The sequence below is a fragment of the Diabrotica undecimpunctata genome, chromosome 7 (genome assembly GCF_040954645.1).
Source record: "Diabrotica undecimpunctata isolate CICGRU chromosome 7, icDiaUnde3, whole genome shotgun sequence".
In the NCBI taxonomy this organism is placed as follows: Eukaryota; Metazoa; Arthropoda; class Insecta; order Coleoptera; family Chrysomelidae; genus Diabrotica; species Diabrotica undecimpunctata.
In genome coordinates this window covers 81,201,183-81,226,269 of record NC_092809.1, presented here as the reverse complement: position 1 = coordinate 81,226,269, position 25,087 = coordinate 81,201,183, and the positions used below count along the sequence as shown (strand labels likewise).

General features: G+C 34.2%; 1 protein-coding gene across 4 annotated transcripts in view; it reads left to right on the top strand.

The window, feature by feature from the left end:
- LOC140445532 (peptidyl-prolyl cis-trans isomerase-like 4) overlaps window positions 1–25,087 on the top strand; it is a 114,173-nt gene that overhangs the window by 49,363 nt on the left and 39,723 nt on the right. The window contains exons 3-4 of one of the 4 annotated variants that reach the window (XR_011951408.1): window positions 2,487–2,961; window positions 3,412–3,551. Coding sequence is in view for 3 of the 4 variants with exons in the window: in XM_072537623.1 (XP_072393724.1) it covers window positions 3,412–3,832 (421 nt within the window). In the remaining variant the exon portion in view is untranslated. Of the gene's footprint in view, window positions 1–2,486; window positions 2,962–3,411; window positions 3,833–25,087 lie in introns of those variants that run through there. The other 3 variants (XM_072537625.1, XM_072537623.1, XM_072537624.1) reach the window with 3 other exon arrangements.

Sequence of the window (25,087 nt, the reverse complement as noted above, 5' to 3'; positions counted from 1 at the left end):
TGCAGTGTACTAAAAAAGGAAAAGGCCGGTTTGTGTTTGAAAAGTTACAAGCATCATCAAACAAATCGTGGAACGAGTAATAGGTCAAGTCAAGAGATGATATAAATCCTTGAGTCTTAAGTATCCAGTATTGTTTTAAGTGATTCAAAAAAAGTTGAATGCATCAGGAGTGCCGGAACGTGTACGGTACGAAGCAGTAAAAGGAAAAGAGAACAAAATTTAGCAGAGGAGCAGAGACATTCTGGGAAAACGTGGACGAGTTTTCCTTTTTGATCGCAACACCAGCAAGTAAGGAAACGTGTTAGTGGTAAAGATATGGTAGAATAATCAGCAAAGGTCAGTCGTTTTCTGTTATGATATGAATGTATTGTTGTTCGTGTTAAATACCACATTTTATATATCAAGAAAATTGAACATCGCGAACATTCTGTAAAGCAGAAGTAGAGAGATTCACAGTTATTGATTTAAAAAAATTTTGGAGACAAAGAGAAATAGGATTCTTTTTTTTTGTAAATGTTTATATGAAATAATTAAGATAGGAGAATAAATAAAATTTGTAATATTGAATATCGATTGCCGTTTTGATAAAATAAACGATTTTTATAATTTCTAATTGAAATCCATATGTATATAAGTTTGATTCTCTTTTATCTATCCCTATAAGGAAACCACTGAGAAATATTTGAAGCCACAAAAGTAAGTAGTGTGTTAGGAGCATTCATCCCTGAGATTTATACATATTTTGTTTATGTTTTGATTTAATTAATTAATGAAATAATTAATTGATTAATTAATTGAAGTAGATTACATCTATAAACATCAATAGAGTCAAAGTAGATCGTAATAATATATATGTATATACATATATATATATATATATATATATATATATATATATATATATATATATATATATATATATATATATATATATATATATAGTAAACTCTTAAATATTGGGGAAATCTGCAAGAAAGACTCTAATGTGTATCAATTGTTTCGCCGAACGTTTTCGCCAAAGAGAATTAATTTGGCTTCTTCAGGGCTGAAAGAGAATAAATTATAATTAGCTACCATATATTATCTATTAAAACATTATTGATCTTACCGTAACTTAGAATTGTAGAGTTAGAATATTAAAAAACTTTGCTAGTAACATAGTGGTGTTTTTTGTTACTATGTGCAAAAAAAGTTTTTTTTAAGGTTTGAAATGTATGGTAGCTTTGAACTTGACACGTAAAGGCTTACCCAAGGTTAATCGAAAAACCCAATGTAACTACATTTAAAAGGAGGTAATTCTTTGAATTGTCGGCAATAACTAAATTTTTGATTTTTAGATAGTTAAAAGTGAGGTTCTGTTTTAGCCAGAACGCAAGCGCTGACAACTTCATTAGTTCGTATGCATCTTTATGTCGTTAAGGTTCATTGGTAAAAAACGAATGAATTTAAATCCCAGTAAAGGGAAATATTATTTTGATTTTCTTTATTTAATTATATTATATTGTTCATGTATTATTGCATCTTATTGAGATGTATCTAAGAAAAGCAAGGGAATGTTATATATTTTTTGTTAATGAAAATTAATTATAAAGGTATGTTAGTTGTTAATGGATATATCAGTCAAGTTAGTTATCTGTGATATAGTATTGTTCTTGGTATCTGATTTAAGTAACAGGTGGTATATATCGCTTAGATTCTTGAAGTCACTCTTAACATTAATGGAGAAGTCGTTAAGGAATATATAAGACATTTCAATGAACTCTCTTTTAGATTTATTGTTCTCACGGTGGAGAATTGTGGTGTTAGTATAGTCCATGAGATGACCAGTGGAATGGACATGTTTGGCTAATGCACAACGGTCAGGGTGAAGTCGAGAATCACTTTTGTGTAGTGTAATACGTGATTTCAATAATTGAGATGTTTGACCGATGTAGGAATTGTTGCAAGAGAGACATGGAATGTTGTAGACAATATTACTAAGCCTATTTATGGGAGTCTTATCTTTTATCTTAGAATAAAGATTATTAATTGTTAGGGCTGATCTACAAGCCACATTAAGTTTAATGTTGTTATTATTATTGCCATAGCTATTTTCAACACTTTTCAGAATCCTTGTTAACCCCGGAGTGATATCTCTGAAATATGGTAATGAAAAATATTTGTTTATAGGAGTATCCGAGACTGGGTTCCCACTTAAGACATCAGGATCAGCATTGTTAGTCGCGAAGGAAGGTGAAATATCTTCGTCATGGATAGTATTAAACAAAATCTTATTAACTAATGGTGTTGGATAAGCGTTTGAAATAAAAAGTTTCTGTAGGATTTGTAGGTTTTTTGTATGAAATGAAGGATCTGATAGTTTTGTTACTCTATTTTTCATCTGTATGATTAAGTTGACTTTGGTAGAATTATTATGGTATGAGTTGTAGTTAAGGTATCTACCAGAATGGGTCGGTTTTTGATACCAATCTATTTTGATGTTGTAGGTTTCCCTGATCATCCTTATGTCGAGAAAGGGGACGGACCAATTACCATCTTCCCTCTCTATAGTGAACTGGATGTAGGGGTCATAACCATTAAAAGTATCTAATAGTTCATCTACCTTGTCATTGGGTATAGCCAAAATGATATCATCAACATATTTTTTAATAAATGGAATATTAAAGGATAGTAAAGGAATGACTGAGTCTAATACATAATCCATAACGTAAGTTGCAATGATAGGAGAAATCTTAGCTCCCATAGGGGTACCGAAAGTTTGTTGATAGAATTTATCATTAAATGAGAAGTAAGTGTTGTTAAAGAGAAATTCGACGATGCTGATGAATCTGTTGTAAGACATGGAACAACAACCTCTAATACGGTCCCAGTTGATCTCTATTGATGTCAAACATATTCCTAGATGAACATTGCTGAATAAGGATACAACGTGAAGGCTAACGAGGACATAATTTGATGGTAGTATGTAGCCATTATATTTAATTACCATCTCAAAAGAATCTTTAATGTAATTATATATATATATATATATATATATATATATATATATATATATATATATATATTTCTAAAGTATTCAGCTAGTGAATTCAGAGGTTTAATCGGTCATTCAGGTTGACAAATAAAAAAAAGAAGTTAACTACTTCATAAGTTTATCGAAGACGTTTCGCTTTATATTTCTAAAGCTTCATCAGTTCTAACTCAATATGTAGTATATTATCGATGTTATTATATCTATATATATATATATATATATATATATATATATATATATATATATATATATATATATAATATATATATATATATATATATATATATATATCTATATATATATATATATATATATATATATATATATATATATATATATTATTTATTATTACGTTTTAATTTTAGTATTTATTCTAGGAAACTACAAAACCCGAGGACACATGCTTAAAAAATCACCAAAAAGAAATAATCAAAATCAATCATTTTCAAACTTAATTTATAATCGGGATAGAAATACAAGAGATAAATCAAGAACACCATCTAGTTATACAAATAAGAAAAATAGTCCCCATAAGAATTCGAACTCTAATCTACTTTCAGTAAGAGGCGAAGATAAAAATATAGCCAAACAAAGTAGTAGAGACAAATGGCGTAGGTCGCGATCCAGATCAGTTTCAAGAACGGTAAGTGAAACTAGAAAGCAAAATAGAGGCAGTGAAATGAATAAATATGAATATTATGACAGGGATAGATCACGAAAGGGCGAGGATGGAAGAAAAGAACACCCTCAATCTGAAAAAAATTATAGCGATCTGAAAAAGCATCGAGGGTGTTACAGGTATGGGATATCTATTTTTTTTTTTTTTAATTTCATCTTGTTTTATACCATTTATTTTCGCATACAAGGTATGGAAATATGCGAGTATAGTCTAGTAGATATCGCGTTGCAAATTATAAGGTATAGAAGTAGGGAGAATACAAATAGGTATCTTGACAATGTTTTCAACCTTACCAATAATATGTGATGGATATTTGTCATAAATCATCTTTTCTCAAATCTTCCACTTCTATCAAATCAATGAATCGCTTGTCTTCGACATTACTTTGTAAGTGCTTTATATTATGTGCAGATTCCTCCTAAAGATTTTTACAACAAGCTTTGACCGTCTTTGGTTTCAGTCCATTTGATCTCGTTGTAATATCAGTTATGAGATCATCAATGTTAAACAGTATCTAGCAATACATGAAGTCAATATCAGTACCTAAATTTGGTCTGTCGTAATCATTTAAAACAGCTAACGAGTGTAAGTAGTCGTATTACATCTATTAATATTCTAATTGAATGGATGAAGTATCGTAGTTGTATTAGATAGTATAAAGAGCACCTGAACATTGTCAGGGTAGATGCAGAAAGCTTGAGGATAGCCACCTACATTGTCTATTAATAATAAGACTGTAAATGGCAATCCTTCATACTTCAAATACTTCTAACTTGAAGATGAGACATCCGAAACCCAATCGATAAAAAATAATGCCGTCATCTACACCTTGCATTATGTTGCCAGAAAACAGAAAGAATTACTTTTTTAATTTTCGATCATATATCCAGTTATATTGCTTCCTAGTAACAGTCCGTTTTAGAGTATGCAGCTCCTATTAGGCCTTTTCTTTCAAAACAGCCTTCCTCCTCCTAGTTTCACTTAAAAACTAGGTTCGTATTTCCTCTCATCAATAATGTTCTTAAACTTATTCGAAAAGAAGCTTGCAGCTTTCTCATCTATAGATACGACGTGCGCTTCAATGCACTACGAACTTATACACTTTCACCAATGTTTTGTTTGTGAATGATGTTTTAATGAGCAATGAGTGTAATAATTTAATTAGTTTCATAAGAATTTCAATTTAAAGATAGTTTGTTTTAAATTTACATTGGCTATGTTAGATATATATGTGTGTTTCATAATAGATATAATAAAGATAATTTCAAAAAGTGCTTACAAACTAATTCTTTGAGAACCGCGATAAAAATCCTATATATATATATATATATAGGGTTTTTATCGCGGTTCTCAAAGAATTAGGTTGTAAGCACTTTTTGAAATTATCTTTATTATAGGTTCGTTCCAAGTGACATGAAAACCGTCCTTCGCACTGCCCTCGGCATGCGCATTATAAAAAATGCGTTCCAAGCAAACATGGACGATGATTCGTATCGTACACCATGTTGTTCCAAGCGATCCATGTACCGTTTCGGAATCGGTAACTGAACAGTCCTTTTGATACATGCCTACAAGCAGAAACTATTTGTACTGACTTGCGCAGTTAAGATTGTTTTCATTTTTATATATCAATTGTCACTGGTCACTGCTATCAGCTGTATATAATAGAAAATCATTCACGCTATTTTTTTTCTGGGAATCTTGATTTTTGTTCAAGTAATTATTCATTCTTTTTTTTCAAACTAATCTTAAAAATATAGACAATTTAGAAGACAGCGATTTTATGTCAGATATCGATTCCGAGGAAGATTTTGAAGGTGAAGTGATGTTTGAGCATGTTAGAAATGAAAATTATTTGGGTAAGTAAATATAATTTACTAATACAGAAAACGATATTGTTTAATAATTAATTAGATATTAATAGATTATATAATATTAATAGATAACAATTCATTTTAGAAGACACTGTACCAAGTTATTCTGACCAAGAATTTTTTGAACATTTTCGTCTGTCTAGGAATGTGGCCAATGACATTTCAGACAGATTCGAAAGGAGCCCCTACTACCATAATAACAGTGGACCCTTTGGAAAAATACCAGCATCACATCAAGTAAGCTATAATTGTGTAAAACTTATAAAACAAAAGATAATAAGTTGGGAGTATAACTTTCATGTAACAAGCTTAATTGTAAGTCATATTGGTTTAAATTACTTATTAAAAATAATTAAATTTTAGGTACTTATATTTTTATGGTATGTGGGGCATCAAACATCAAGCTTTCGGGATGTAGGAGATCGTTTTGATGTAACAGTTAGTTCTGTTAATAGAATTTTATATAGATTGACCATGTTCTTGAGTAATTTATCTCCAGAGATTATAAAATGGCCAACAGCAGCTGAAAAACATGTCAGCCAACAACATTTTGCAAATAGAGGATTTCCCAATGTTATAGGAGCAATTGATGGCTGTCATATAAAAATTGATAGACCTGAAAATGATCCTGATTCTTATATCAACCGTAAAGGATTTTATTCTGTTCAGGTATGTATTTAGTTATATGTAGTATACATGTGTATATATATATATATATATATATATATATATATATATATATATATATATAAAAGATCACTCAAAAAGTGGTGGGTTTTTCGGTCAAAAGGTGGAGAAAAAAGACATAGAAGGTGGCTACTTCATCTATTTATTGAGGATGTTTTGCTTTCTAATCAGAAAGCATCATCAGTTCATCTAAAAGACCTTTGTCTTTTTTCTCCACCTTTTGACCAAAAAACCCACCACTCCCAGTGATCCTTAATTTATATTGGATTGACTGTTGTACTCCTTTTCTCTCGCTCTCTCTCTCTCTCTCTCTTTATATATATATATTATATATATATATATATATATATATATATATATATATATATATATATATATATATATATATATAATGTATATAAACTAGAATGCATGCGTTGACATATCAAAAAGAAACTTTTCTGATTATATTAGATTATTGATACATCTATGATTTGTAACAACACTAACCTATATTATAACAATCAAAAATTAATTCTTTGTTGTTATTTCAGATGCAAGCTGTATGCGACCACAAAAAAAAATAATAGATTTATTTTTGGGTTATCCTGGATCTGTCCATGATAGTCGTGTTTTCAGAAATTCACCTCTAAATGCCAATTTAGAAAGAATATGTCAGCAATATTTTCTTTTAGGGGATAGCGGATATCCATTAAGGAATAATTTGCTTACTCCTTATAAAAATAGAGGTAACCTTACAAGGCAGCAACAGAACTATAATGTAAAATTGTCCAAAAACCGTTACGTTATAGAACACTGTTTTGGTATTATAAAACAAAAGTTTCGTCAACTTTACCATGTAAAGTTGAGAAACATACGTTTTATAGTACATTTTATTCGAGCTGCATGTGTTCTACACAATATTGCACTGGAGGATAATTTTGAAGCAGATGGAGACAATGAACAACTTAACATGCAAAATTTCAATAATATTCAACAAGATAGTGATGAGGAAGAAGAAAATGTGGAAGCTGCTGTAGTTAGAAATAGAGTTGCACATTGTTGAATTGATATTATTTAATAAACAAATTATTATAACAATATTTTGGTTTTTATTTGTATTTTAGATTTGAATTGTTCAACAAAACTATATGTATTGTTACGTAAAAATATGAGTCATAGTTTTAACCTGTAAACATGTTTTTATTCACATGCTTATGTTTTAGATTTTACGAGAGGCTTCTATTTACCTGAACTGACCTTCCAGAAAAAGGTCGCACCGATGCGAGAATACCCGTTTGCCTTTGCCGTTATAATTTCGCCGCTAGTCGAGAAGGCTGTCGATGGTTCTAACGTAACGGCAATGGCATATATTAACAGGACATTTTATTTGGAAGGGACAGTTAGTTCTTAAGACGCGCTCGCGAATTTAATTGTTACGTACGGATATATATATATATATATATATATATATATATATATATATATATATATATATATATATATATATATATATATATATATATATAAATTATTGTCAGATAAGTTAATATAAATAAAAAAATAAATTAAATCCGTAAGTGTTATAAATATTGAACCTTTTAATAAATTCACAACAAATGGTGTCAGAACAGTGGAATACTTAAGATAAATTGCGAAAATAAATTACAAGTGAATATAAAATAAATTGTGAAAATGGCTACGATTTATGAGCTGACAGTGACTAATTTAAGAAGACATCTTGAAGACAGAGAATTAGCTTCTACCGGAAAAAAGGCTAAGTTAGTCCAACGACTAAAGAACGCTTTGCTAGAAGAAGGACTAGATCCAGAGACTTATATATTTGAAGATGCTGTCCTCTAGTCGATTTCGAAAGTTTCTGGTGATGTAGCCAAAGTTTCTGGTGACATCGCATCATTAGAGAACAAAGTTTCCGGTGATATCGCATCATTAGAGAACAAAGTTTCTGGCGATATTTCGAAAGTTTCCGGCGACATCGCTTCTTTAGAAAGCAAAGTTTCTAACGAGATTTCTTCTCTGGAAAGCAAAGTTTCTGCTAACATCTCTAAAGTCACTTCTGAGATGTCTGCTCTTGACGATAGAGTGTCTTCGTTAAAAAACCAAGTTGCTGCCGATATGTTGGCCTTCGAAGAAAAGATATGGAAGGAGATGGAAAAGAAGCTGGAGGAAACGGGGACAGCAGAGAGAGGAAACAATCCAATTAGAGTAGAGATAAAAGAAGACGTGACGAAATCTAAGTTGGAAACACGGCCGAAATTTGAAGGAAGTGGAGGTTCTATTCATGTTAAAGTCCCAACTTTCGACGGAAAATCATCATGGAACAACTACATGAAACAGTTCGAATCAGCCGCAAGAGCGAATGGATGGTCTGAAAAAGAAAAGGCTGTAAACCTGACTATCGCTCTTCGAGGAGATGCCTTAGATGTGCTTCAGACCATAGCCGTAGAGGAGACCGATGATTTCGAACAACTGAAGAAGAGGTTAAATATGCGATATGGCCACGAACATTTGGAGCATGTATATCAGTCGCAGCTTAAAAATCGTAGACAGAAGAAAGAGGAGGCTCTTCAAGAATATGAGGTAGATATTGCCAGATTAGTACGATATGCTTATCCAACAGCTCCCGAAGACATGATGGAAAAATTGGCCGTTCAAACGTTTATTGATGGTCTTCGTGATCATGAAATGCAGAGAACACTGCGATTAGCTCGTCACAAGACGCTGGTTGATGTCCTCTCCGCCGCCCTCGAATACGAGTCAGCTACGCAGGCCTCTGGCGGGTACAGTAAAGTTAGGACTGTAAAATAGGAAGAAGATGAAGATAAACTTGACCAGCTCGTTAATATGATGAAAAGCATGACATACAAGAAAACGAAGACCATCAGATGCTGGAATTGTGGCGAAATAGGACACGTACGAAGCTCCTGTAAGCACCCTAGGTACGACGCAAATCAAGAAACTCACCATCAGGAAAACTAGAACGGGTCGGCCTTAGGGGGGCAGCTTCGACCCGGAACTTTTCCAAAGACCCTCTCATACTAATAGCTTCTTTGAAATGTCGTGAAGATAGTGTATATGTAGATGGAGAAATAAATGGTAAAAGGCATACGTTGTTGGTGTATACCGGAGCGACCAGAACCATTATACGCCCGACAGTTATAAACAGCCGTAAGAAACTGTTACCAACGAGGTTGCGACTTCGGACCGCTACAGGTGAAAATGCCAACATTCATGGAGAAATCCAGATACAATTAGGAATTGGAGCAGAAAAGTTCGTCCATACTGTTATAGTTGCTGACATCGAAGAGGATGTTATATTAGGAATGGACGTAATGAATACACATGGATTCCAATTTAATTTTAAGAATAAGGTAATCAAAGTTGGTAACGAGGAGGTATTTCTTCATCCACATGATGACAACACTATGCAAGCAGCCGTTAAAGAAGAAACAGTCGTGCCTGCGAGAAGTGAAACAATCATAGTAGCGCGGCTACAGGGAATTGTAGACGAAGGGACACCTGTTATGATGGAGCCTTGGAACCACGACGATGAGGTTGGCCGTGGAATCATAATTGGAAAGGAATTGGTGACTTCGGCTAAAGAAATTCCTGTGAGACTTATCAATGTCAACGACTACCCAGTGACCATAAAGAAAGAGACAAAAGTAGGAACTTGTGTACCTGTGACATCCATAATCCGTCAGGCGACAACATCTGATAATTCCAACGACAAATTCCACCAAATGGTTGCAGTTGCAGGACAGTCTCTAAATCAAATGGAGAAAAGGAAATTAAGGGAATTTCTTCGACAGTACCGTGATATTTTCGTACCGAAAGGAGGAAAGACGGGAAGAACTACCGTTGTTAAGCATAAAATTGATACTGGTAATGCCAAGCCAATTCGTCAAACAGCTCGACGATTACCACAGGCGAAAAGAAAGGAAGCTGAAACGATTGTTCAGGAAATGAAGAAAGACGGGGTGATAGAACCTTCTACGAGCCCACGGGTCTCTCCGGTGGTCCTGGTTAAGAAGAAAGACGGAACGATGAGGTTCTGTGTGGATTACCGTTTGCTGAACAACGTTACCAAGAAAGATAGTTATCCTCTGCCTCGGATCGATGACACATTGGACACATTGGCTGGAAGTAAATTGTTTTCTACTTTGGATTTGAAGTCTGGATACTGGCAGGTAGAAATGGACCCAGTAGATAAAGAGAAGACAGCCTTCACCACAGGATCTGGATTGTGGCAATTCAACGTTATGCCATTTGGACTCTGTAATGCTCCTGCGACATTTGAGAGGCTTATGGAAAATGTGTTGAGAGGGTTATCTTGGAAAACATGCCTGGTTTATTTAGATGAAATAATCGTCTTGGGGGAGACATTCGAAGATCATTTGAGGAATTTAGAAAACGTTTTTAATCGACTTAAAGCTGCCCAATTGATGCTAAACCCCAAGAAGTGCCAGCTATTTCAAGGTAGAGTCAATTATCTGGGTCATATAGTCAGTAAAGAAGGAGTGGCCGTGGATAAGGGAAAAATCGATTCCATTAAGGAATGGCCAAAACCAACTGACAAACATCAAGGGAGAAGTTTTCTTGGACTATGTACTTACTACCGGAGGTTTATTAAGAAGTTTGCAGATATCGCTAAGCCATTAACGCGACTTACAGAGGAAGCAAGAGATTACCGCTGGGATACAGACTGCCAAAATGCCTTTGAGACCTTGAAAAAGCATTTAATAACAGCACCAATTTTAGGGTATCCACTGCCAGAAGGAGAGTTCATCTTAGATACAGATGCAAGTAATGTGGGAATTGGAGGAGTGCTGTCTCAGATTCAAGGAGGACAGGAACGAGTCCTCGGATATTTTAGTAAAGTTCTTTCAAAACCTGAGCGGAATTATTGTGTCACGAGAAGAGAACTTCTAGCAGTAGTAAAATCAGTAGAGCACTTCTATCAATACCTTTATGGTAGGAAGTTTCTAATCCGAACCGACCATGCCGCCCTTAAATGGTTGATGCAGTTTAAGAATCCAGAGGGTCAGATAGCCAGGTGGATCGAACGACTCCAAGAATACGATTTTGAGATTGAGCACCGGGCCGGAGTTAGCCACAGAAACGCTGATTCTCTTTCCAGAAGGCCATGCCCAGCAGAGTGTTCCCACTGCAACAAAACGGAATCTAATGAAGCAGCAGTGCTAAGAACAACGATGGTCAACGACGACTGGACGCCTACTAAGATCAGAGAAGAACAAGAAAGAGATCCAGTTATACAGAAAATTCGAAAATGGAAAGAGGAAAATCGTCGACCACCTTGGCAAGAAATATCAAACCTATGCTCAGTAGTTAAGACGTATTGGGCCCAGTGGGACTCATTTATCATGGAAGATGGCTTGCTCAAACGAGTCCTGGAAAATGATGACGGTTCGGAGAAGAGAAGACAGTTGGTGATCCCAAAGAGCAGAATAGCCGAAGTACTTCGTCAGCTACACGACAGTCCATCGGGAGGGCATTTTGGTGTAAAGAAAACCCTTCAGCGAATTCGGGAACGGTTTTATTGGATGAACAGTTCCGACGACGTAAAAGACTTGTGTAAGAAATGTACTATTTGTGCCACGAGTAACGGGCCCTACCGAAAAAGGAGAGCTCCTATGAGACAATATAATGTTGGAAGCCCGTTTGAAAGAATAGCTTTGGATATCGCTGGGCCATTTCCAGAAAGTGAAAATGGAGGCAAGTATATGTTGGTAGTAATGGATTACTTTACTAAGTGGGTCGAGATTTACGCACTTCCAGACCAGAAGGCCGCCACCGTTGCAGATAAGTTGATCCAAGAATATATCAGCCGATTTGGAGTGCCTTTGGAGATACATATTGACGAAGGCAGGAACTTCGAAAGCGATCTATTCCAAGGAATATGTGATAGACTAGGCATGAAGAAAACAAGAACTACAGCATATCATCCGCAATCTGATGGTATGGTAAAGCGGATGAATAGGACAGTCGGCAAGTATTTGACAAAGATGGTGTCCGATCATCAGCGAGACTGGGACCAATACCTTCCGTTCTTCACCATGGCCTACAGATCTGCTGTTAACGAATCAACAGGCCAGACACCAGCCAGAGTCCTATTCGGACGCGAAATGCGACTACCTTGTGATCTAGAATTTGGGTGTCGACCTGGAGAAGATGTAGCAGGTGAAGATTATGTGATCGAATTACGAAGAAGAATGGACGATGTACATGAGTTGGTCCGTTCTCACCTTCAGATCGCTAGCGACCGAATGAAGAAACGGTACGATACACAAGCCGAAAAGGGTTGCTTTAAGAAGAACGACAAGGTCTGGCTCTATAATCCCAAGAAGCGAAAAGGTTGTTCTCCCAAATTGCAGCAGTTTTGGGAAGGCCCATACCTAATTATGGAGAAGATCAACGATGTCATCTACCGAATAAGCAAGATTCCGAGGGGAAAGCCGATGATAGTACACCATAACCGGTTGGCGTCTTTCGAAGGTGACCACGACGTAGATGAAGAAGTGGAAGTAAACCAAGTCCACGATGTGTCTGACCTCACGTTTGAGGAATTCATGGGTGCCTATGGAGGTACCGGTAAAGCGAGACATGGTGTTACCACTGAAGAAAAGCAAGATCTACTCGCGCTCCCCGATGACTACTCGCTGGCCCTTACCATCCCGGCCAGTATCAAAGACGCACCAGGGTTGGCATCCGTCTTTCGAAGGAAGTTTGGTCGAGTTGCAGAACTTCAATGCCAGGTGCCAGCTCCCGGTAAAACCTTGAAACTCCAAGATGCATCACGTTACCTTTTCTACCTGGTAACAAAAGACACTGCCCGTGACCAACCTACCTACCGAGATGTATGGGAAGCCTTACTTCAATTGAGAGAGCACGTACTAGAGTCCGACGTGCAAAAGTTAGCCATGTCAAAGTTGGAGTGCCGCCAATTAGATTGGAGGGTTATCCGAAATATGGTGGAGGAGATCTTTAAAGACACCGAAGTCCAGGTGTTAGTCTGTTGCAATCCGCATAGCTACTGGTGCGGAGAGAAAACCGTCCCTTGTCATTTTTATAGTTTTAGCTTATGTTTTAGATTTTACGAGAGGCTTCTATTTACCTGAACATACAACCTTCCAGAAAAAGTTCGAACCGATGCGAGAATACCCGTTTGCCTTTGCCGTTATAATTTCGCCGCTAGTCGAGAAGGCTGTCGATGGTTCTAGCGTAACGGCAATGGCATATATTAACAGGACATTTTATTTGGAAGGGACAGTTAATTCTGAAGACGCGCTCGCGAATTTAATTGTTACGTATGGATATATATATATATATATATATATATATATATATATATATATATATATATATATATATATATATATATATATATGTTAAGATTGTGATTCATTCACTTAAAAACTAAGCCGGTCCTGTGTGTGGCTGAACTCCACTGACGGCAGTGGCGCATTAAAAGAAGTGTGAAAACAACCGCATGCGCAAGAAAAAAGACAGAGGACTTTTAGAACATTACAATTTTTGGTTACATTAAAATAAGACATACATATTTCGTTTTAATTATATTAGTTTATGAGTACATTCAGTAGTGTTAATAAAATCTCAAATATAGTGCAATCACCAGTTTTTTATTACTACAGTCCATCTATATTGAAGTCAGAATTATCATTTGATCCTTCAGCCCGATAAAATTGGATTGCAGCTTGAGATTTTGCACGTGGTTTATGGAATGGCGCCGGTAATACAAGTAGGTCAAATCCATTTTACCTAAATTCCTGTCGTTGTAGAGTTAATGCTGTTTCAATTTGCAGTCATTTAACAATTGTCTATACATATAATACAATATCAATTATCAATACAAAATCAAATATATAATACAATATCAATTCTACTTGTAAAGCTATTTTCAATGTTTTTTTCCATTTAAATGTGTATGTTTTATTTCCATTTTTATTATTCTTTGAGTTTAATATTTCTATATTAAATACACATAGCTATTATAAGGGTATCTCACTATTATGTTCATGTATGATATCGAGAATTAAACCATTAAACACAGTTAAACGCAATTATAGTCATCTCAAATTCCTAAGGCAAAACAACAATAAAAAGTGATTATAAACAATTACAATTTTAATATTAACATTAACAGCTACTTCTTATTTGCTGTAATAAATATATTGGTTATAATTATAAAAGTTATCGATTTATTCATTGAGCTCTAATAAAGTTGGATCTATTACTATTATATACTAAATAATTATTCTGCATAAAAGAATACAGGATGGCCGCTAATTTAAATGCAAAGATACGGAAGCGTGGAGGTATTAAACATAAGCTAACTAAATTTCAAAACTATTTTGAACCATTATATAATCGATTTCTAACAAATCAAGAATTTGATAATAAAGAGATAATAGAATTAAAAATCAGATTAGGCAAAGTAGAATCATTAGAAACGGAATTTGAAGAGATTCAAGCCGTGATTGAGGACATTTGTCCAGACGATGAACTTGAGGCACAACGTGAAGAGGCAGACATATTTTTAAACACTCTAATAGATTGTGTAGCTAGGACACAAGAGGTTGTTAAAAAGATTGAAAGTAATTCAATTCCCCAAACCTTAGGGTCAGTAAATAATAATAGTCAATCTTTTAACGAAAATGCAATTAAATTACCACCCATTAAATGCCCTTCTTTTAATTGTGAATTTAGTAAATGGCTAGAATTCAAAGATACATTTGAAGCACTTTTTCATAACAACCTTACGCTTTCAGAAATTCAAAAATATCACTATTTAAGGTCATGCTTAGGTGAAGAAGCCTTGAAAATTATCCAAAGTTTAGAATTTGCAGCACATAATTACCAGGATGCCTGGCAGTTATTGTGTGACCGATTTGACAATAAAAGATTGTTAGTTAATAATCATTTAAAACATTTATTTGAAATTGAGTCCTTACCCAAAGAATCAGCAGTAGGGTTAAGAGGGCTTATTGATTATGTAAACAAGCATATTAGAGCGTTAAAAACATTGCAACTTCCTACTGAGCATTGGGATGCTATGATTGTTCATATGATTTCTTTAAAGCTAGATAAAAATACAAATCGGGAATGGGAGCAATCACGTACAGATAAGATGTTGCCGAGTTTAGCTAGTTTTTTTGAGTTTTTGAAAAATAGAGCAGATTTTTTGGAAACAATAGAAACAAATAGCACTAGAGAAAATAAAGACACGCGACTAAGTGGTCATAAAAGTAAAACACGTCATCATTCATTTTTAGCTAGCAGTTCAGAAAATACTTGGGAACTAAAATGTAATTATTGCAAACAAAAACATTCTATTTATACTTGTGACCAATTTTTAAAATTGTCAGTAGCTGAAAGATGGCACAAAATAAAACAATTGAAACTGTGTACTAATTGTTTATGTCATGGCCATTTTAATACACACTGCCAGAAAGGAAACTGTAAGTTTTGTAAGGGTAAGCACAATTCATTATTACATCATAAGAAATCTAACTCCTTTAATAACAATTCTGCTGATAATCAAAACAATTCTGAGGATTTTGTTAACTCAGAATCTAAACAAAGTGATCAGTTCAATGGGTCATCCATTATTTGTGGTAATACTGTATTTAATGACAATTATGTTATTTTACCTACTGCAATTGTTGATGTTCAAGATAAGACAGGTAAATTTCACAAAGTCCAAGCCATCTTGGATGTGGGTAGTCAGTGTTCATTTATATCTGACAATTTGTGTAAAAAATTAAATTTGAAAACCAATCGCATTGATGTATCAGTATCTGGTATCGCTGGTATTAATTCTAATTTACGGTACAAATGTGAGGTACTAATAAAATCTAATATTCATAACTTTCAAACTGTCCTAAACTGTATCATTGTTGAAAGAATCTCAAGTAATTTACCATCTTGTAACTTCGATATTTCTAATTGGCACATTCCTGAAGGCATTGCACTTGCTAATCCTATGTTTAATTGTCCTAGAAATGTTGATCTATTAATTGGAGCGGATTTGTTTTGGGAGATTGTACTAAATGAAAGAATAAACCTCGGTCGAAATCTACCTCATCTAGTTAATACTGTCTTTGGCTATGTAGTATCAGGTCCGATAAATATTCCTATGAAAAAAGAGGTTAATTGCAATTTTTTAATAAATGACGATCTTCAAAAGTTCTGGTTTGTCGAGGAGATTCATCATGAACAGAAACAGATGTCACAGGAAGATTTGTTTTGTGAGGACTATTTCAATAAAACAGTTTCTCGAGATCCTTCTGGAAAATTTATTGTTCGTTTTCCACTAAAATTAGAAGCCACTCAATTAGGGGAATCAAAAAACTTAGCTGTTAAAAGACTGCTGTTTCAAGAGAAAAAATTGGAAAAGAATGATGTTTTAAAAAGCAAATACTCTAAATTTATGGATGAGTATTTAAACTTGCAACATATGAGGCAATTAACACAAAAGGAATCCAGTCAATTTCGATGTTTTTTACCCCATTTTGCTGTTTTCCGTGAAGACAGTCTTACTACTGACGTTAGGATTGTATTTGATGGTTCGGCTAAAACCGATTCTGGGATATCATTAAATGATATCCAATATACTGGGCCAGCCATTCAGAATGATATATTTAAAATTATGTTGAGGTTTAGACAGCACAAGTTTGTTGTAATTGCTGATGTGGAAAAAATGTACCGTCAAATTTTGATACACCCTGAAGAAAGATATTTACAAAACATTCTTTGGCGACAAAATCCTAATGAGGACCTCGCACCATTTGAGTTGCAAACAGTTACTTATGGTACGACTAGTGCTCCCTATTTGGCCATAAAATGCATAAAACAATTAGCTTCTGACTATAAACATGATTACCCAATTGCTAGTGAATTGATTGACCGTGACATGTATGTAGATGATTTAATAACTGGCTTCACCAGTGAAGAACATGGAATAGAAATTTGTAATCAAATTTCGATGATATTAAAATCAGCTTCATTTAAATTAAGAAAATGGGCTTCTAATAGCCAAGATATTTTAAAGGGTTTACAAGATACATCTGATGAGTTTAGTATATTGGAACTAGGAGAGAGTGATAGGCTTAAAACTTTAGGAATTCAATGGATTAGTAATACTGATGTCTTAACATACAATGTTTCAACATCCAGTAATAAACAACCTATTACTAAAAGAAGTTTACTTAGTAATATTGCTAAGATATATGACCCTTTAGGTTTAATAAGTCCATGTATTATTCTAGTTAAGATATTAATTCAACAATTATGGTTGCTTGATTTAGATTGGGATGATGAACTACCACGAGACCTGCTCAATAAATGGGTAACATTTAAATCAAAATTGTCTGTTCTTAATAAAATAAATATTCCCAGGTATATTATGTGTGATAAAATAGTTCACATGGAGCTGCATGCCTTCAGTGATGCTAGCAAAGATGCTTATAGTGCAGTTTTATATGTTCGAACGGTTGATGAAAATGGAACAGTGTATGTCAGATTGCTATGTTCCAAAACCAGAGTGTCACCTATAAAAGTATTAACGGTTCCTAGATTAGAGTTATGTGGTGCTTTAGCACTAGCTCGCTTAGTCAATCAAGTGTCAAACGCACTTACATGTCAATGTAATGTTTTTTATTGGTGCGATTCTCAGATAGTATTGTGGTGGTTGAATACAGAGGCCAATAAACTACAAGTTTTTGTAAGCAATAGGGTCTCAGAAATTCAAACGCTGAGCAATATATCGAATTGGAGCTATGTCAATACTAAAGAAAATCCTGCTGATGTAGCATCTCGTGGCATGTATCCAGATGAACTATCCAATTGCAAGGTATGGTGGAATGGACCCTCATTTTTATATGAAAAACCATTCTGGCCACGATTATTTCAAGCTGGAGATAACAAGGAGCTTCCAGAAATCCGTAAAATTTGTCACACGCTTGTTGTTACCGAACAATTATTATTGTTTCAACGGTTCTCCTCTCTTAATAGATTAAAACGAGTTTTTGCATATTGCTTACGCTTCATTACAAACCTAAAGGAACGTACAAGGACAAAAGGTCCTCTTAGCGTTCTAGAGATGGAAAACAGTATGTTATGTTTAACTAAATTAGCACAAAAGGAAAGTTTTAAAAATGAAATTTCTATTATTAGTCAACAAAAAAATTTGCCTCATAAACATAGGTTACTTTCTCTAAGTCCATTTTTAGATTCAAACAGTTTTCTGAGAGTAGGGGGTAGACTTAAAAATTCCTCTTTGTCATTTGATGAAAAGCATCCATATCTCCTAGATGGTAAACATTTATTCACTAAATTAATATTTCACGCCGAACATTTACGATTACAACATGCAGGTCCACAACTTTTATTGTTTTCAGTACGTGAGAAGTTCTGGGCGACTGCTGGCATGTGTCTTGCCAAGAAGGTGGTACGAAATTGCATACAATGTTTTAAAAATAAACCTAGACAAACCGCCTCAATCATGGCTGACCTCCCTAAACATAGGGTTCAAATTTCAAAACCTTTTGCAAATACTGGAATTGATTACGCTGGTCCAGTACTGTTGCGTGATAGAAAGGGCCGACCTTATAAAACTTATAAGGCATATATTTGTTTATTTATATGTTTTGCCACTAAGGGTGTTCACATTGAGCTGGTCACTGAGTTAACGAGTGAAGCATTTCTTGCTACATTTAGAAGGTTTGCCGCTCGACGTGGTACTCCTAATCATTTATATTCCGATAATGGATCTAATTTTGTTGGAGCTTATAAAGAGCTGCAAAAGTTATATAAGTTTTTAGAAAATTCTCAATCTGAGTTTGTTACAATCTGTTCACAGCAAAAAATTTCGTGGCATTTTATTCCACCAAATACTCCACATTTTGGAGGTCTTTGGGAGTCAAATATCAAAAACATTAAACATCATCTCCACAGAGTAATAGGAGAATCTATTTTAACATTTGAGGAGTATTCAACACTATTAACGCAAATTGAGGCAACATTAAACTCTAGACCTTTGTATCCTATGTCCTCAGATCCCAACGATTTAAACCCAATTACCCCTTCTCACCTATTGATTGGACATGCTCTCACATCACCTCCTGACCCACTATATGAAAGTATTACAATTAACCGGCTGTCCAGATTTCAATTATTGCAGCAAATGAATCAAAGCTTTTGGAAAAGATGGTCCTGTTTTTATCTATCTGAACTGCAGAAACGACACAAATGGAAAACTGGGAAAATGGATGTCAATATTGGTGACCTGGTCGTCGTAAAGCATGATAACCTGCCTTCTATTAAATGGATTTTGGGAAGAATTGTTGATGTCCATCCAGGCGATGATGGTGTAGTGCGGGTAGTGACTATAAAAACTTCGCAAAATACTTTTAAACGGGGTGTTTCGAAAATTTGTCCACTCCCTTCTCCTAATGACGATGTGTTTTGATAAGAATTTTGAACATGCTGTTCAAAAGGGGGGAGTATGTTAAGATTGTGATTCATTCACTTAAAAACTAAGCCGGTCCTGTGTGTGGCTGAACTCCACTGACGGCAGTGGCGCATTAAAAGAAGTGTGAAAACAACCGCATGCGCAAGAAAAAAGACAGAGGACTTTTAGAACATTACAATTTTTGGTTACATTAAAATAAGACATACATATTTCGTTTTAATTATATTAGTTTATGAGTACATTCAGTAGTGTTAATAAAATCTCAAATATAGTGCAATCACCAGTTTTTTATTACTACAGTCCATCTATATTGAAGTCAGAATTAACAATATATATATATATAAATTATTGTCAGATAAGTTAATATAAATAAAAAAATAAATTAAATCCGTAAGTGTTATAAATATTGAACCTTTTAATAAATTCACAACAGTATTTTCTGGATTTGAGTCCATCTACAAAAAACAATCACTTGCAACTTTCTCGAGAAGTATAACCTGTCATTTGATTTTATCTCTTCTTCTGCATTTGATGATTTTTGTATTATGTTATTATATACACAATATATTTATATATACATTTAGATACCTACAGATTATATACTTATATTGTGTGTTGGTTTCACTGATAGAAGAATGTTATTTATTCTGGGATTTCATCTGTTTTTGTTGGTATTTCTTTTGATTTGTAGATGGTTTATCTCATATTTCATTATATGTTCAAACTTCAGAATAGAAACAGTTTCTATTTAGACTCTCAAGATTTTATAGGTAATGAAATGTGACATGATTTCAAATTATCTACAAACTACTGCAAATATCAACAAATAACACATTGAACTTTGTGAACCAAAAGTTATATATAAGAAAACTGTTTTGGATGGGTTAGAGTCAATAAAGATTTAATTGACTCCAACCCTTCCAAAACAGTTTATATATAATATATATATATATATATATATATATATATATATATATATATATATATATATATATATATATTGTCAACAAGAAGTATTTGCTGATAACATAAGGAAGTAAACTTTAAATATTGGGTTGCAAACCCAGTATTAAAATTATATATATATATATATATATATATATATATATATATATATATATATATATATATATATATATATATATATATATATGTATATATATATCTTTTTATCAATGAAAACAACCCATTACTGAAAGAATGTGAATTTAAGACAAAATAAAATATTTATTATTTTATTGAAAAACAAACCTTATTTACATAAATTTATTATACTATCCTACCTACTAGCTAATACAAACTATATTATATACCTAATATTTACAAAATACACATTATTTACAAAAATTTATATTCTATCCTACATACAACCTAACTTAAAAATTAATAGCAAAAAATTGAATACTAAAAAGTAAATAACTAAAACTACAACTGTTTATAATAAATTCTCATGGAATTCACTTCTCTTAACTATACAACACTTACAATTCTGGCACATATCTTTTAAAATTTGATTTCGCTCCTTGGCGATTTGATGAGACAAATTTGTTCTTCTCTTCATCTCCGCAATCTTTTCTCTCTCCAGGTTAATTCGTTCTTCATAAAATTTTTCACGAATCAGCCTCATCCTAGCAATACCTTTTCCCCTTCTACCGATAGGACTTTTTTTTTATTTAATTTTGGTGCTGTGGTCTGTGGCATCTGGCTGGTAGATGCTTCCTCTGGGATGAGGCTGGTAGACGCTTCCTGTACTTCATGATCTTCCACCAGATCATGGTCAGTCTCTTCGTTATGAAGAACAATTTCTGGGCGAATATTTACTCTGTCTGTAAAAACTCCATCCATTTCCTCCTTATACTCGAAGTATTTCCGCTTGCGGCCTGTTTGGTTTTGGTCATCGACAAACTTTTTATAATTTCTCTCCAAAACCCTCCATCTATTTATGCAATTGTTGGGAGTAACATGAACATTATGTTTTTTTAATTCTTGGGCTATTATCACCCAAAGCATTTTCACGCTTCTAATTTCCACAGTGCCTACTCGGTTTCTATACTTTTTATATAAATCTATGAGTAGTTTAGAGGCATTCTCACTCCATTTATATTCTACTGTCGCTGTAGGGGTCTGTAGAATGAGGTAGGACTGAAGTTCTGCAATAAAAATAAGCAAAACATTAAAATGTGTACAGTATTTTTATATAATTTTATAGAGAATGTTGTGAATAAGCCATCATACATTGATTTAAGATAGTAAACTCAAACCATGTGGGATGATGTCCCTGCATCGTTTCAATAAATTGATTCATTTCTCTGCTTGTGCGAATTTTCTGTATAACATCCAGATCAGACAGCATAATGTCTCACACTCCAAAATAATTTTAAATATAAAATATTTCTGTTATAATTTTGAAAAATTATTTGGATATAAAGATGAGTTTACTGTGAGTTTAATAAAACACGCGAATAAATTAATTGCATCTAATGTACATTGCAACAAAGTTTAATTTATTAGTTGAAAATAACTAAGATAAGTTGCAGTTTGTTTTGTAATATGATGACCCAATTAGTAAAATTACCTTATATGATATTCACTTACCATTATTTAAATCCATTAAGTATTCTTTTTATTTTGTTTAAAAATTTAAATTTCAATTTTAATAAAGCACAGCTGTAAATCAATATCAACAGATCCTCGTGGCACTCCTAGTAAAAATGGCTCCGGCGCAACTCGAACTTGAAATGATACACAAACACGTTCCAAGAGGGTTAAGTTCCGGTAATCGATTCTGGATCGAAATAAAACCGTTTAAGTTCGATTCTGCGCATTAAAACAGTCCAATCGATTTCGTAATGGTTCATGGGATCGTACAAATGTGGTGTCTTGGAACGAACCTTATATCTATTATGATCATCCAGCAAACTATAAAGGATGTGCTATATATAAAGACCTAGTAAATTCGAAAAACAAAAATATAACAAGCAGCATTCCTAGAGTTGCAAGCCTAAATAATAATAACACTAATGCTCACCACATACGCCAATCACATGTAACATATGCTCAAGTTGCAGCAACTAATACTTCTTCACAAGACAACAACAATAATTCAGACCTTTCAAATAAACTTACAGAATTCCTCAACGAATTTAAAAATATGTTTGCACAATTGATAAACCAAAACAGCATGATACTAAGCATGCTTACAACAGTGATAAATAGAACGTCGTAATGGCTAATTCACTTAGAATAGCAGAGTGGAACGCAAATGGTCTAACAAACCATGTGCAAGAAATTATACTATTTCTAAAATTAAACAAAATAAACATCCTACTTATATCTGAGAGTCACACAACTGAGAGGTCTTTTATAAAAATTCCACACTACTCTGTCTATTACGCAAACCATCCAGATGGAACAGCCCATGCTGGTTCAGTTGTAATAATCCGTACAGCTATAAAACACTATGAACTTGCTCCGTATATCACCAACAAAATTCAGAGTAGTATCATAAAAGTACAAGCGCTCACCTTCCCATTAACAATAGCTTCTATCTACAGCCCACCACGCCATACCATCAATCTGGAGGAATACAGAGAGTTTTTTGAACAACTTGGTTCACATTTCCTAGTGGCAGGGGACTGGAATGCAAAACATACAACCTGGGGAGCAAGACTGATATCTCCAAAAGGCAGAAATCTATTAAAGATCATACAAGATAATAACCTGAAATACCTAACAACTGGTACCCCCACATACTGGCCCACTGATAACAACAAAATTCCTGATCTGCTAGACTTTGCTATAACTAAGGGAATACCTGAAATACACAGCGACATCACCCCCAGTTTTGATCTACATTCGGACCACAGTCCCATCTTGATTACTTTAAGTACCAATATAATTTGGAAAACTCTTGCACCAAGGCTATGTTCCAGTAGCACGAATTGGATTCAATTCAAAGAAGAAATCAATGAAAAAATATCTCTTGACATTCGACTCAAACACAAAAACGATATTGAAGAAGCTGTAAAATATCTAACGGAACAAATACAACAAGCCGCTTGGAAAGCTACTCCTGAAAAGGAAAAAACCATTGATGAAAGGTATAGTATACCCCTCCATACTAGAACACTAGTAGAAGAAAGAAGAGCCCGTCGCAAATGGCAAAGAACAAGAAACGCGATTGATAAAACAAATCTAAACAGGCTCACACACAGACTTCATTCCGCTATCCAAACAGCCAAAAACGAATCTTTTGAAAGATATGTCACAAACCTTTCTCTTGACGACAACTCTTTTTGGAAAGCCACAAAGAAATTCAAAAGGCCGGTAGTAATGAAATCACCAATTCGGAAAAATGATGGAACCTGGGCTCGATCAGATATAGAAAAATCCAACAGATGTGCAGAACATCTATCAACCGTCTTCTCCACCCCACAGGCCAACGATATTAACGACGGGAAAATTAGAGACTTCCTTAATGCACCCTGTCAGCTATCATTACCACTAAAATACTTCTCACCAAACGAAGTCCTTAACGAAATCAACCTGCTTAACCCTCATAAAGCTCCAGGATTTGACCTTATAACTGGCGAAATCTTAAAAAAACTCCCAAGAAAAGGTGTCGTCTTAATAACCATTATTTTTAATAGCCTCCTGAGACTATGCTATTTTCCAGTGCAATGGAAGTATGCACAAATTATAATGATACCTAAACCTGGTAAACCTCTAACTGAAGCCAGTTCGTACAGACCAATAAGTCTCCTTCCGACTTTATCAAAAGTCTTCGAAAGGTTAATCCTTAACAGAATAGAAACAATAATACCTATAGAAAACCTTATCCCAGATCATCAGTTTGGTTTTCGGTCAAATCACTCAACCATACAACAGTGCCATAGATTAGTCAACAAAATAAAAGAGAGCCTAGAAGGGAAACAAATCTGTCTATCAGCATTCCTCGATATACAGCAAGCATTTGATAGAGTGTGGCATGAGGGTCTTCTCTTTAAAATAAAAGCTCAGCTAACTGACCAAATCTACCTCCTCCTTAAATCATACTTGTCTGACAGATACTTCTAAGTTAAATTCGAAGGTGCTCTATCCAACTACCACCAAATAAAATCCGGAGTACCTCAAGGCAGTGTACTTGGCCCATTCCTTTATCAAATCTTCACTGCTGATATTCCTATTACCGAAAATACACTAATGGCAACATTTGCGGATGACACTGGTATACTAGCATCAGACATCAACGAAATAGCATTTAACAAATTGCAAAATCATCTCAATGAACTAGAAGACTG